Below are 12,275 nucleotides of genomic sequence, written 5' to 3'. Positions count from 1 at the left end.
ATACTTTTACCAGAGAAGTGAGAGGTACCATCCTGTTTAGAATGGCCTGATGTGGAGAACTTTTTTTTTTTTTTCCCCTGAAAAGGAACGTAAATTATGTACAAATTAAGCCCTGCCCTTTTTTGGCTCCCAGCCCAACCACCAGCTACAAAGGAGCAGGAACAGTAAAAGGCCTGAGCACATGTGAACTTCATCTACCTGGGAGTTCCTGATGCCCTTGAGTCACGAATTGCCCAGCAAAGAGACATCTCAACCTCTCATCTGGACAGGAAGGACTGGGAGAACACTGACAGCCAGGATTTTACCAAGGGTACTTCCTACTTCTCTAGCTATTTTTAAAAACCTGATATATTTGACTCTTAACTTTTTATGGGCTGTAATTTGAATGTGTCTAATATTTAAAATAATAGGGGAACTAAGAGCTATTCACACTGCATGTGCTATGTGAGATGTGACTATGCTCATCATGCAGAATACATTAATAAATCAGAATAACTCCTATAAATTCAGAGAAAAAAGAGTTCCTGATTCTGGAAAGAAGCATTTTCTTAAAGAAAATTGTTTACATTTGAAATTTGAAAAGTATTTTCTAATTCCATGAAGCAGATTACTATATTAACGCTGTTAGTGCTTTTTAAGAAAGAGATTTCTAGAAAAAAAATCTTTAAACTTTTTAATGACATCACCAGCTAACTTAAAATTTAAGGAAATGTCAATGACAAGCATTCAAATATATACTATTTTTCAAATGTGTTTTTGTTGTATATGTGATAAGCTTGACTTTACTTGTTACGGTATATAAAAAGATGCTTTTTCTCAGAAGACAAGGCAAAAGAATTTTATGTGGCTTAAGACTCCTGTGTAGCATACTTTAGAGATACAAATTTATATTTCCTTGCTTGAGCAGGACAGCATACTTGTTTGAGTTGTATTATTTTAGTTCTAATTTAAATTTTGTTTGGAAACATGGATTATTTTTCATTTCTCAAATGTCAGGATGTTTTTCAACATAAGGAGCTTGTAATTAACACTGTTATACTACACTGAATTGAGTGAACTGACATTGGTGTTAAAGCCATGTCACAGCATGGAGAATATAGTCATTTCCTGTGTCTGAAATCTAAAAAACAATATATAAAATAAGAAAAATATCACAAACTAAATTAAAAAATATTAACTAAGCAATAGCAAAAGTAGTCCATAATTTTGTGTGCTATGGCTGTACTTTCTGTTGCTTTTCTAGAATTTTTTGTCACCTTGGAAGTGACAGGGCTGCCAGTTACCAGTCATGCTCAGTTTCTGCCTGAGCTCTGCTGAAGCCTGGTGTAAATGGCTGAGAGCAAACTGTACTTAACCATGATGCTCCTCTCATATGAGGACCTCTCCAACTATGAGAAAACCAAAACAATCTGCAGAGATTGGATCCATATTTCTGTACTAGACTGCAGGCACACAGTTTGGCTCTCACTTTGTGGTGAGATGACTGATTTCAGACTTATTTCTTCTGGATTTCTGTTTGGGGGTATAAGAGCCTAGATCCTAATGTGCAAAGGCCAAGCACGGAATTAGGACAACAGGGGCTCTTTGTGTGGGAATATTAAATATATTAATTTCTTGAACAATATCGTGGTCTGAACACCAATCATTTTAGTTACAGAATTTGAGTGAATTTCTAAAGCAAAGTTATTAGTGTAGAATAAACTAATCTGCAATGCAGAACAAGGTGTACAGATGGGTAACTCTCATGGAATTGCTATCCTAGAATAATATTCCAATCAGTTTTCCCAAGTAGATGAACCCACAGGGCAGCTGGCTTATCTCTTCTGCCCTTTGTCAGCTTAGCTGTCTATGAATGCCCTATAAAGAATAATATGGTGAAAAGTTAGTGAGAACTGGACAGAAAACTAAATATATTTCATGTATAACCAGAAAAGCTTAAAATGGTAACAAATTTTTATCATTGCTGAAGACCCAAATGTGAAATAAAGTGGATTTTAAAAGTAGAATGAATCCTTTATTATATTCCTTATCTGATGTCTTGGTTTATTTGCCTGACTAGTAGGATAATGTCTATTTGGCATTAATACATTGGAAGTTAATGAGTTTTCAAGGATAAAATGTTTGATTAAACCAAGCATTCAAAAAAGCAATCATAAGCTGTTAAGGTTAGGTAATTGTAATGGCTCTAAAATCCTGTAATTTCTCTTCATTTCTATATAAAATGAAATCTAGAGATACGAGGAAAAGACAAAATCTTGGAATATAAAAGTATTCAGACTCATTGATTACACATAGAAATCCCATCACCAAAATTATGCATTTATACATTTTAAACATATTCAGATGATAAAAATAGTACAGGAGCATTGTAATGTGAAAGTAATCGAAATTACCCAGATCCCAGAGCATTATGCAGGAATTTTCAAGACATCATCTCTGTTGCAGTCGTGATGCCAGAGGGATCCACAGAAGAGCTCCCCAGCAGCCAGCCCTGTGAGAGCCAAGTGACTGAGCCTGCTGGGCTGCTGGCCACCAGGAGCAGCAGGACAATGGTGACAGGAGGCGGAGGCTACCTGGGATACAATCTGGGCTGTGCCCTTGTGAGGTCAGGAATTGCTGTTGTGCTGTTTGATGTACAGAAACCTAAATGGGAAATTCCAAGCGGAGCAGATTTTTTCAAGGTATGTTGGCATTACATATCTAATGCTCATTATCAAGGCTTCCTCTTAAGGATTTTTGATTAAAATATTCACTGAAAAGCCTTTCAGGACAAGAAGAAGCCATGGTAATAGGTCCTTGCATGCATAAGTAACTGATTAGGGATGGCAAACAGGGTCCCAGTGGGCAGTGTCTCGGTGTCACCAGTGATGCTGTTGGGAGGTGCCTTTCAGCACCCCAAGGAAACAGTGAGCAATGAAGGGACAGAGGTTACTGCTCAGGGGAATTATTTCAAGTAAAAATGTGAGAGCCAAGACGGGGCAATAAAAGGGATCACAAATGCTGAATGACTGCCATGCAGAGAATGGTTGAGGAAATTGGGATTTCCAGGCTGGGAAAGAGGTGACTTGGGAGCAGGATAGCTCTACAGTCTGTGAGTGGCATTGAGATTTAGAGAGATTGTTCACTGTCCTTCCAGTACAAGAAGGAAGGGCCACCAGGTGAAATGAGGAGTTCAGTTCACACAAAATTATATTTCTTTTCATGCAGTGGGTAAAAGGCATGTGCAAAGCCTCAAGAAAAATTTACTTCCATTGGAAATTGCTAAATAGATAAATTAAATTAGGCTCAAGAAATCTTCTGAATGAAAATACTTCAAGACTAGAAGAGTGTTCTGGACAAAGTGTCACATTTGCTTGCCCTGTTTGCACTCTTCCCGCAGCACCCATTTAAGAGCACAGATTCTTTTTGATTCTGAACAATTGAAGGAATTATTGTGTCTGCAAAAAAGGGGAAACACAAGAGGTCTCCAGTATCTGACAGCTCACTGCTATGTGTGGAGGAGGGCAGCATCCCCCAGTGCTCCCTGCTGTGGGCAGCACCAACCTCTCACAGCTGCTCCAGGTGCTCAGGTTTGGGCTCTGGGGGCACTTTCTGGGTGTTCCTGTCAGCTTACACACAGTTCTGGCTAAACCCAGAGTATTGCTGAGCTGACCTTCTCTGAGCGTTTACTGCAAGAACATTTGCCACCCCTACTAGAACTGGGAAGTTGATGGCAAAGCTGCAAGGGATCACAGGACCTTTGTCCTGGGGGCTGCAGTGGTGATGCCAGGTTTTCTCCTTTGGGCTGCATCACCCTCTGGGGCAGGTGGAAGGGAGGCAGAGGGGGATGGATGACTCTGGGGAGAGCAGAATACCAGGCTAAGCAGATCTTGTCTGACCCAGGATGCTCTTAAGTTCAATTTCATAAACAACTTTAACAGAATATGGAAGAGAGACAAAGTATTATTGAGGTACCATTCAAAAACCATAAGCTTGATTTGTTAATGCTACAAATCCACATAATTTGATTTAAGTTTGTTGACTGATGGCAATTTACATCTTCTCAAGATCTCACCAATGATCTTCTAGACAGACTTTTTTTTATAAATCAATTTTAAAAGAATAAATATTGCAGAGTGAAAGGGAATTCCCTGGAAAATGGAACTATGGAGTCCTAGTAAGTGGATTAATAAGTGACTTTAGAGATCTGTGCCTTGAGCGGTGATTTGGAGATGGCTAATATTGTTTATACTTCTTAGCCACTTTAACATTGCATTGAGAGTAGGAAGTGTAAGTCAGCCCTATTTGTGAAATACTTTGGCAACCTCAGGAGAAAAAAGTTGAGCATTAAAGACTAGATTAGCTCTTAATATTACCTTCAGCTGCTTCTTTGGGAGTTATTTTGTCAAGTTCATTACAGAATATAAAATAATATCTAATATTTCGAAATATGTGAATTCTGAATATAAAAGTACTATATTTTTTGTGATATCTGTATGTATGGGGATTACTATTAATGTAATGTTACCTGGTATACAAAAATGCAATATAATAATCTAATCCCACCATAGTGTTTAACACTAGATACAGACATGTTCAGTGATATATGGAATTTCATAAATGTGATTATATTACCCTAAATAAAATATTAAATACATATAGAGTGCACTGGGGTTTTTATCTTGTACAAAACTATAATTAAAGTTATCATACAGTGCACCAAAAATAAACCTTGGATGGATAAAGAGACATTTGTGAAGACAGCACAGATCAGGACTCAAGATGCCAACAGAAAAGGGGTTCCCTTCTGTGGTGATTTCAAGGCAAACAGCTGAACCCTTCCTGCTGTGATTTACTGTCCCTGGGGCTGGATTCTCCAGCCCTTGAGCATTTGCTGCTCCCATTCAAGTCAAACGAGTTTTGCCAGCCTGGAGGCTGCAGGACTAAGTGTGAAAATACGCATTATAATCGAAGCCAACAAGAGTCATCTTTGTTTTGCAACAAAATACTGGCAAAATTCTTAGTCACTGATTTTGCTGCCTGTTCGTAATGTTTTATTTAATTGTTGTTAAGTACTGTGAAAAACAGACCATAATATCTTTAGATTTTCCTTACTAGCCATAGTTAATATAGTTCTATTGAGAATGTAAGGAGCTCTACCTGTCAAAAATCCATTCTTTTCTCATTTTACAGGGTGATGTGAGGGATTATGAAGCAGTGTTCAAAGCATGTGAAGGGGTTGACTGTGTTTTCCATGTAGCTGCATGTGGAATGTCAGGATTGGAACAAGCAAGTACCATTTTCCCAAAGTCTTCTTTGGTTCTTTTTGAGAAAGAAAAGAATTGTCTGCATGTAACAAAGAATGTAACTTTATGGTATTTATGTCAGATGGAAGTTGTTATAAAGGTCAAGTCATCCTTACAGTCAACAAGGGAGACATTCCTTAAATAATATAGTCAAAGTGTGAGAGTAATGTACTACAAAATATTCTAGAAAAATGAGATAAGAAGGTATATTCTTTTTCTCTAATCTGAAGAAATGTGACAGCATTGCTCTAGAACTGTTAATACATTTTCTTCTTGTGAACTCAGTCATGAGGAAACAGACCTTAATCAATATGTTATTATGAATAACAGGGATAGTCACAGAGGGTGTTACCAAAAGAGTCATGAACCTACTAATTTATTTCTAGGAATTGGACAGATTGCCCCAGAACAAAAATTTGTGAAAGCTTTCAGAGAGCATAACCCCCACCTGTAATTCTTGTTTCTGTATCATGGATTATCTGGGGTGTGACAAAATATTGAAGCATTATTTTTTCCTTTTAGATGCATTTTATCTTTCATTTTTCAACTTTCTTTACTCATACATTGAACAAGATAATAAACATGAGAATTGCCAGAAATCACTGTATGTCAGACAGACAGACTTGTAACATATATTACAAAAAGGCCTCAGCTATTCTAGGTCTGGCAACTGTAACCATCATATTGTGAACTAATTAAATCTTGTGCAAACTCTATTTCTAGCTTCAAAACAAAGATCAGATTGAATCCATAAATGTTGGAGGCACAAAAATAATAATTGATGGTAGGTACCTAGATTTTCTTTCTTTGCATCTGACCCAAACCATGAATTAAACAACTTTCTAACTGGATGTTTCCTGTGAAGATCAGGCAGTAAAATCAGGCTCCTCTCTCCCTTCTGTCAGAGCATGATGTAAACCTGGGTGTGCAGGTCCCATTAAAACTGGTTTTAATTTGCCACTGGTTTGAACTGGGGATAGATTTTCAACCTGGACTCTATTCCTTGGCAGTCCAACTAAAGCTCTCCTCCATGTACTGGTTATTTTTTCCCTCAGCTTTATGTGATGGAGAAATGTTATCCTCTTTCTTCATAGAAATAACATGAGAGATGTTGTACAGTTTGTTGTGTTGTAAACATTCTGTAACAGGCACCATAGATGTGTAGGAATATTCAGTTATTATTTTTTCACATTAATACAGAAAAATTTCTATCCTTTCTGCTTATCTCTGATTTCTTTTTGCTATATACTCCTTTATAACTACTGTCTCTGGAAGATGCTACTAGATTTCTTTCAGTACATTCAATTCCAGAAAGAGCATTTTCCAAGTGTGTTATAAATACCAAAGCTACTTTCTCTTTGTTTTCCCCTCAAAAACCAAATGGGGGGAGAGAGGGGAGGAAGCAAAATGACAAAATCAGTTTTTACTTAGACTAGTTTTCATAATGTTTGTTAATACTAAAAAAATGCAGACATGGAATAGTAGGCAAGTAAAACTCTAAACAAGTTAGAGGGAAGAGTTGCCACATACTCCCTTCTTCCTACCCCAACCTCCTAACCCACAGAAACATGTCATGTCAAATTTCCATAGGTTCCCAGCAAACCAAGAGCCTGGGAGGAGCATGAACCTGCTTATCTACATTTTAGTAATACACCTTATTATTGTATTTTGTCCCAAATATTTACAATAATGATTAACATTTATTATTTTCAAAATGAGCCACGGAACCAGCTGGAGAGACTGCTCTGTAAATTCTAAAAATTTCGACTTTAAGTATTAATTCACTTCAACTTTAGAAATATTGTTAGATGAAAAGGAAATTTACATTATTCAAGTCTGCAATGACATATATGCAGCAGAATTTAGCTACAACATCTTAGCTACACAAGACTGGAATCCATAATTAAGTCTTTGTTTTGCAAATAACATTAATTTCCTTAGTATTTAAAGCACTGCTGATTATACACTAGCAGTGTATGTTTTCCTGTTAACACATCATTTGTCACTTATGAACAGACTGAGACAAAGGCAGTTTTGTGGCATCTGGGGACAGCTGGTCCCTGTTCCTGTGTGACCTCATGTTCCATCAAAGTGGGGTGCAAGAGGCAACTCATGGAACTGAGAGCAAACCAGTGGCCTTGGCGTGGCTGCTGCCCACAGCACTGCCCCAAGGGCTGAACCACAACAAATGTTCTTACCCATCTCCTTTTTATTCAATTTGTTAAAATCAACATGCTGTAAGAAAAGTTTCTCAAGGAGGAGTATTTCCTCCACCAAGGCAATTTCTCTATCCAGTTGATGACTGCAATCCAGTGATATGATAGTTACAGATAACTCATCAGGAAACATTTGGTGATCACAATGTTTAATATTCACATAGCAGATAATTGGGATGAAAAATTCCAGCTGAATGAAAGACAATATTATATTAAATGATAAGGTAATGTTAAAATTAAAATCTTAGTCTTTTTCTATAAACATAATGCCTGTTTTCAAAAGGAAAATCTGCCAGTTCAGTTATTTTTCCGATTTTTGTTTTAAAATAATTTATTTTGTATATCATTGTAGTTTGTAAACAAAGAAATATCCCTAGACTGATATATACCAGTACAGTGAATGTGGTGTTTGGAGGGAATCCTATTGAAGAAGGAGATGAAGAAACTGTACCATATTTTCCACTGGAAAAGGTACTTTGTTAACGGGATGGTTTGGCATTTACTGTGCTCCAAAAGGTAGACTGTGTGAAGGCTGTTCTGAGAGAAAAGTTGTTTTACTGTCGATGTTCTCAGTACATTCAGCACCAAAAGCGAGTTAAGTAAATACTAATGGACTTAAATTCACTCTGAAGCTAAACTTGTGCCACTAAAGTGTAAGTCTGTTTTTTGTCATAAACAAACTATATATTTACTAAATCTTATTATTTCTAGTTTGGTTTTGCTCAGCTGATACCTGTGAGCTGGCTAGATTGAAATGTTGTCAGTCATAAACAGTAAGTTTGCCTTTACAGATTCAATAATTATTTTATTCTGCTTTCTTTATAGCAATTTAATCATTATTCTAGAACCAAGGCAATTGCAGACCAAATGGTTCTTGCTGCTAATGGAACTTTACTCAAAGGTAAGTATAAAGCATTTGGGGTTTTTCTATCATTAGGAGTCCTAATGAGCATTCCTTTCCCCGGTTGCTCATTTATCAATAGTATATTTTAATTGAAATATTATTTGGTTTGTTTCGACTCCTCTCTTTGGTGGAGAATTATCTTTTCTGATAATACCAGTCTGTAATCAGATTATCACAGCTGCCTGACAGTCACCTGTTGCTCTCTCTCCAAGGAGGGGACAAGCTCCACACGTGTGTGCTTCGCCCACCAGGCATCTATGGACCAGAAGAGCAGCGGCACCTGCCTCGAGTAGCCGTATGTGTTTTGTAGTCAGCTCTGGAGGACACCACAAGTAGTTGTAAGGGCACAACACAAGTGGAAGTACCTTGATTGCAGTTCTTAACCATTCCTGCAGGAATGTGGTGATAGCTCGGGGACAGGGTAACAAATAGCAGGAATCAAGCACGGCGGGCCAGGGTCAAGCTGGGTTTTTAATTGAAAAATAAAAAGTGAAGGCTTTCTTTTCAGTGAAAAGAAAAAAACAGAAATGCTGGCTTTTGAATATGAACTTTAGTTTCTGCTAAATGATGTAATGTCACCATATTTTGCCACTGCCTGGTCTTTGATTTACAAAACCACCCATTAGTTGGGGTTTTTCTTATGACACATTTCTTGTGCTGAAATTGTACACAAATACAGCAAATTCCAAGTATTTGGGTTGAGACAAAATCAATGTTATATTGCATAATAAAGGAATAATGTAGTTACCTCATGGTTTCTGTTTCTACAGATAAATATCCAGAGGAGACTTTTTAACTTCAAGTTTGGGAATCACAAAGTTCAGATGAACTGGGTTCACATAGGAAATCTAGTGCAAGCTCACTTATTGGCTGCTGAGGCTCTCACCTCTGAGAAGGGCTATGTAGCTGTAAGTAAACAATCTAATCATTGTGTGTGTCTCATGAGAGAGACAGAAAATGTCATCTTGTGCACAGTATTTGTCACTGTTTTTCTCTGCTTCTTTGCCAGAGTGGTCAGGCTTATTACATCCATGATGGTGAAAATGTCATCTTCTCTGAGTGGATCGTGCCTCTGGTAAGTACTGCACACCCCTGGCACTGACTGACACACCAGACCAACTCAGTGAAGCTCAGTGCACATAAATTACTGAATTACTTAAACTCAGTTCTATTCTCCCTGCACATCCCAAAGTTCCATTGGTGTTAAGGGAAGTTTTGTGTATGTGTAACTGTGGAGTTTGGCTTTATTGCTTTGAGAGGATTTAGCTGAGAGGTACAGAAGCTGCTGCAGAACAGCAGTACTTAATGAAGCAAACCCACAGTGCATGCATGGCAAACTCTGCCTCTGGCATCTGGCAGGACTCTTATAGCCATTGCTTTTCCCTTTGTCCTGGCATCAGCTGCAGCACAGAAGAGAAGCCCATTCAGAATCTTACCTTAGAAGCTGAAAAGAGACAACACTGTATTTTCAGAAATACCAGCCTGGGATTCTAGGAGTATGCTGAAGTTTTGATCCTGCAATGCCATCACAAAAAATGACTGCAGTAGAACAATGGGCTTGAATTTAACTGTAGTTCAGTATTCCAGTTGGGGTCACCTGCCCCTTGGAAATGGCCTTTTTTCCCCTTTACTGTCCAATTGCAGATGAAGGGTGGGAGGTGGGCACCAAAGAATGAGTGGTGGCTTTCAATTGCATTTCTTACTACCAGTATTGATAGGAAGACTAGCTGGGAAATAAAAGTTTAGATACAAGTTTTATCAACATTCTTTCATTTTTTACCCCCATTTTCATGTTTCATTGACACCCTAAATTTGGTGTAAGTTCTCTGTTATTCTTTTCTTTTATACCATTTCTAGTTTGAAAAACTAGGCTACAGGAAACCCTGGATACATATTCCTGTTCTCCTGGTTCATATAGCAGGTAAAAAAAAATAAATTACATTCTCAATTATTGTGGGTTGTTTGGGTTTTTTATTCCCATAAAACTACATAGCAGCTTTATAAAATGCAGGGGCCCAAATTGTAGCAATTATTTAACTTAACAATATTCTAATTAAAATAATCACTTGTGCCATATGGTATTAATTACACCAGATAAAGTTTAAAGGCTAGTCATAAACTCATCATATACTTTATAAATTAAACAGTGCCTTCTACTAGTAAGAATTATTGGATATGCAATGTCAGCATTGTCTCAGTTTATTGTTATCCAGCTGTCTCATTAAGTAATTTTCTGTTTCACAGCCACTGTGATGGAATATCTGCACTTGATACTAAAGCCAGTTTTTAGCTTTACACCTTTCTTGACAAGGAATGAGGTAAATATATAAAAAGAGATAATGTTTATATATTTCTGACTAAAATTCTCATTAAAGATGTGATACACCCTTTGGATTGTCTACATTACAGCTCTGTTTTCTGTTCTGTTTCCATTGTAGTATCATTGTTGATATAGTTTCATCCAAGTGCTAGAAAACTGGATATTAAAGTCCCTGCCATAACTGTCCTTTTGGATTTTAGGTGTGGAATGTCACTGTAACTCACACTTTCCGAATAGACAAGGCACGAAACCAACTCGGTTACAAACCAAAGAAATTCTCATTCGCTGATTCTGTGGATCATTATCTGAAAACAAGACCTACTTGCCAAGAAGGTCACACATTCCTTAAAATGGTGTTTGTGTTTGGCACTTTGTTAAGTTTGATCATTCTTTCATTCTTCTAAAATCAAATAACCACTCACCTGTTCCAGAAAACCCCATTTTGTTTGTGACTATTAATGATCTGGTCATAGTACATTCCTCAGCCACTCTGGACTTTGTTATTGTTATTACTATGATGACACCTCTCTGATCTCATTAAGAAAAAGCCAAACGACCAAAAAAAGCCCTACAACAGTGAAAACATGGGTATCAGGAAATGTTCCCCAAGAGTAACACAGTGTTACATCAAAGGAGTTCACCACGAACGGGTACAGGAGTAGTTTTAATGGATTTTCATTAATTGATTGTTTCGTGCTGGGAAGCATTTCCTAAAAATGATCATTCAGGAGGGTGAGAAGTTGGAAGAAGAGAAACTGTCACAGAACAGCAGTGCTGTAACAAGTCCAGTAGCTCCAATGAAGAAAAGGGTGACTAAACTACTCTTCTGATGAAGCCACTGCTACAGCTACTGTCAATTAGCCTGAGGAATTACAGAGACCTGGGAAACAGTGCAAAAAATATGGAAAGTAAATATTTATAAATAATAGGTGATTAGAGGAAGGAAAATCATATTTATGTAAAATAGTTTCATTGTTCTAAAGCTTTGTAAAAATGTAATAAATAACATTATGTGTGTTTGTAACGCAAATAATATCCTTTCAATGCAATAATAAATAATAACTGAACCAAATACTGTTTTTAAGGAGCTTGTGGGAAGGGGGATTCAGCCAGCTGTTACTACTCCCTGGACTCACATTCTCCACAACCTTGTAGCAGTGCTGTCACACACTGTGTGTTCAGGGAATTTCTTGTTTTGGGGTGAGCAGAGAAGCCAAGCAACAGGACAGGAATGAGAATCCAACCTCTCTCTTTTCCCCTTTCTTAAGACTTAAATCAGGTCCTTCTTGGGTGGATTGCGCTAGGTGAGCTACACGTGCTACATGTACACATCAAGTGTAGCCCAGAAAAACCTTAAAGAAATTACAAGTTTTTTCTTAGGAACCAGCTTTGCTCTGACCAGGGAGCAGCTGCTCCCTCTCTTGTACGGTATGTCACAGAAGAGAATGATGGAAAAGCTCTGTCATCTGATTATATCCACAGTGTATTTATTTTACCTTTTGTTAGCATTTTATAGGATTTTTAAGACCAGTAAGTTTCTCTCACTCTAA

General features: G+C 37.5%; 1 protein-coding gene across 1 annotated transcript; it reads left to right on the top strand.

Annotated features, from left to right (window-relative positions):
- The first annotated feature begins 189 nt into the window (after positions 1 to 189).
- On the top strand, positions 190 to 11,787 carry LOC146430761 (putative short-chain dehydrogenase/reductase family 42E member 2). Its single transcript, XM_085074697.1, has 12 exons — positions 190 to 310; positions 2,446 to 2,681; positions 5,173 to 5,268; positions 6,009 to 6,069; positions 7,854 to 7,972; positions 8,327 to 8,402; positions 8,618 to 8,700; positions 9,176 to 9,313; positions 9,415 to 9,480; positions 10,263 to 10,326; positions 10,650 to 10,723; positions 10,926 to 11,787. Exons 2-12 carry the CDS (start codon positions 2,451 to 2,453, stop codon positions 11,127 to 11,129), a joined length of 1,212 nt encoding a protein of 403 aa, XP_084930823.1. The 5' UTR covers positions 190 to 310; positions 2,446 to 2,450; the 3' UTR covers positions 11,130 to 11,787.
- Positions 11,788 to 12,275: the final 488 nt, after the last annotated feature.

Source organism: Lichenostomus cassidix, chromosome 14 (assembly GCF_008360975.1).
Source record: "Lichenostomus cassidix isolate B80296 chromosome 14, HeHo_3.0, whole genome shotgun sequence".
Taxonomy (NCBI): Eukaryota; Metazoa; Chordata; class Aves; order Passeriformes; family Meliphagidae; genus Lichenostomus; species Lichenostomus cassidix.
This window is presented reverse-complemented; position numbering and strand designations above follow the sequence as displayed.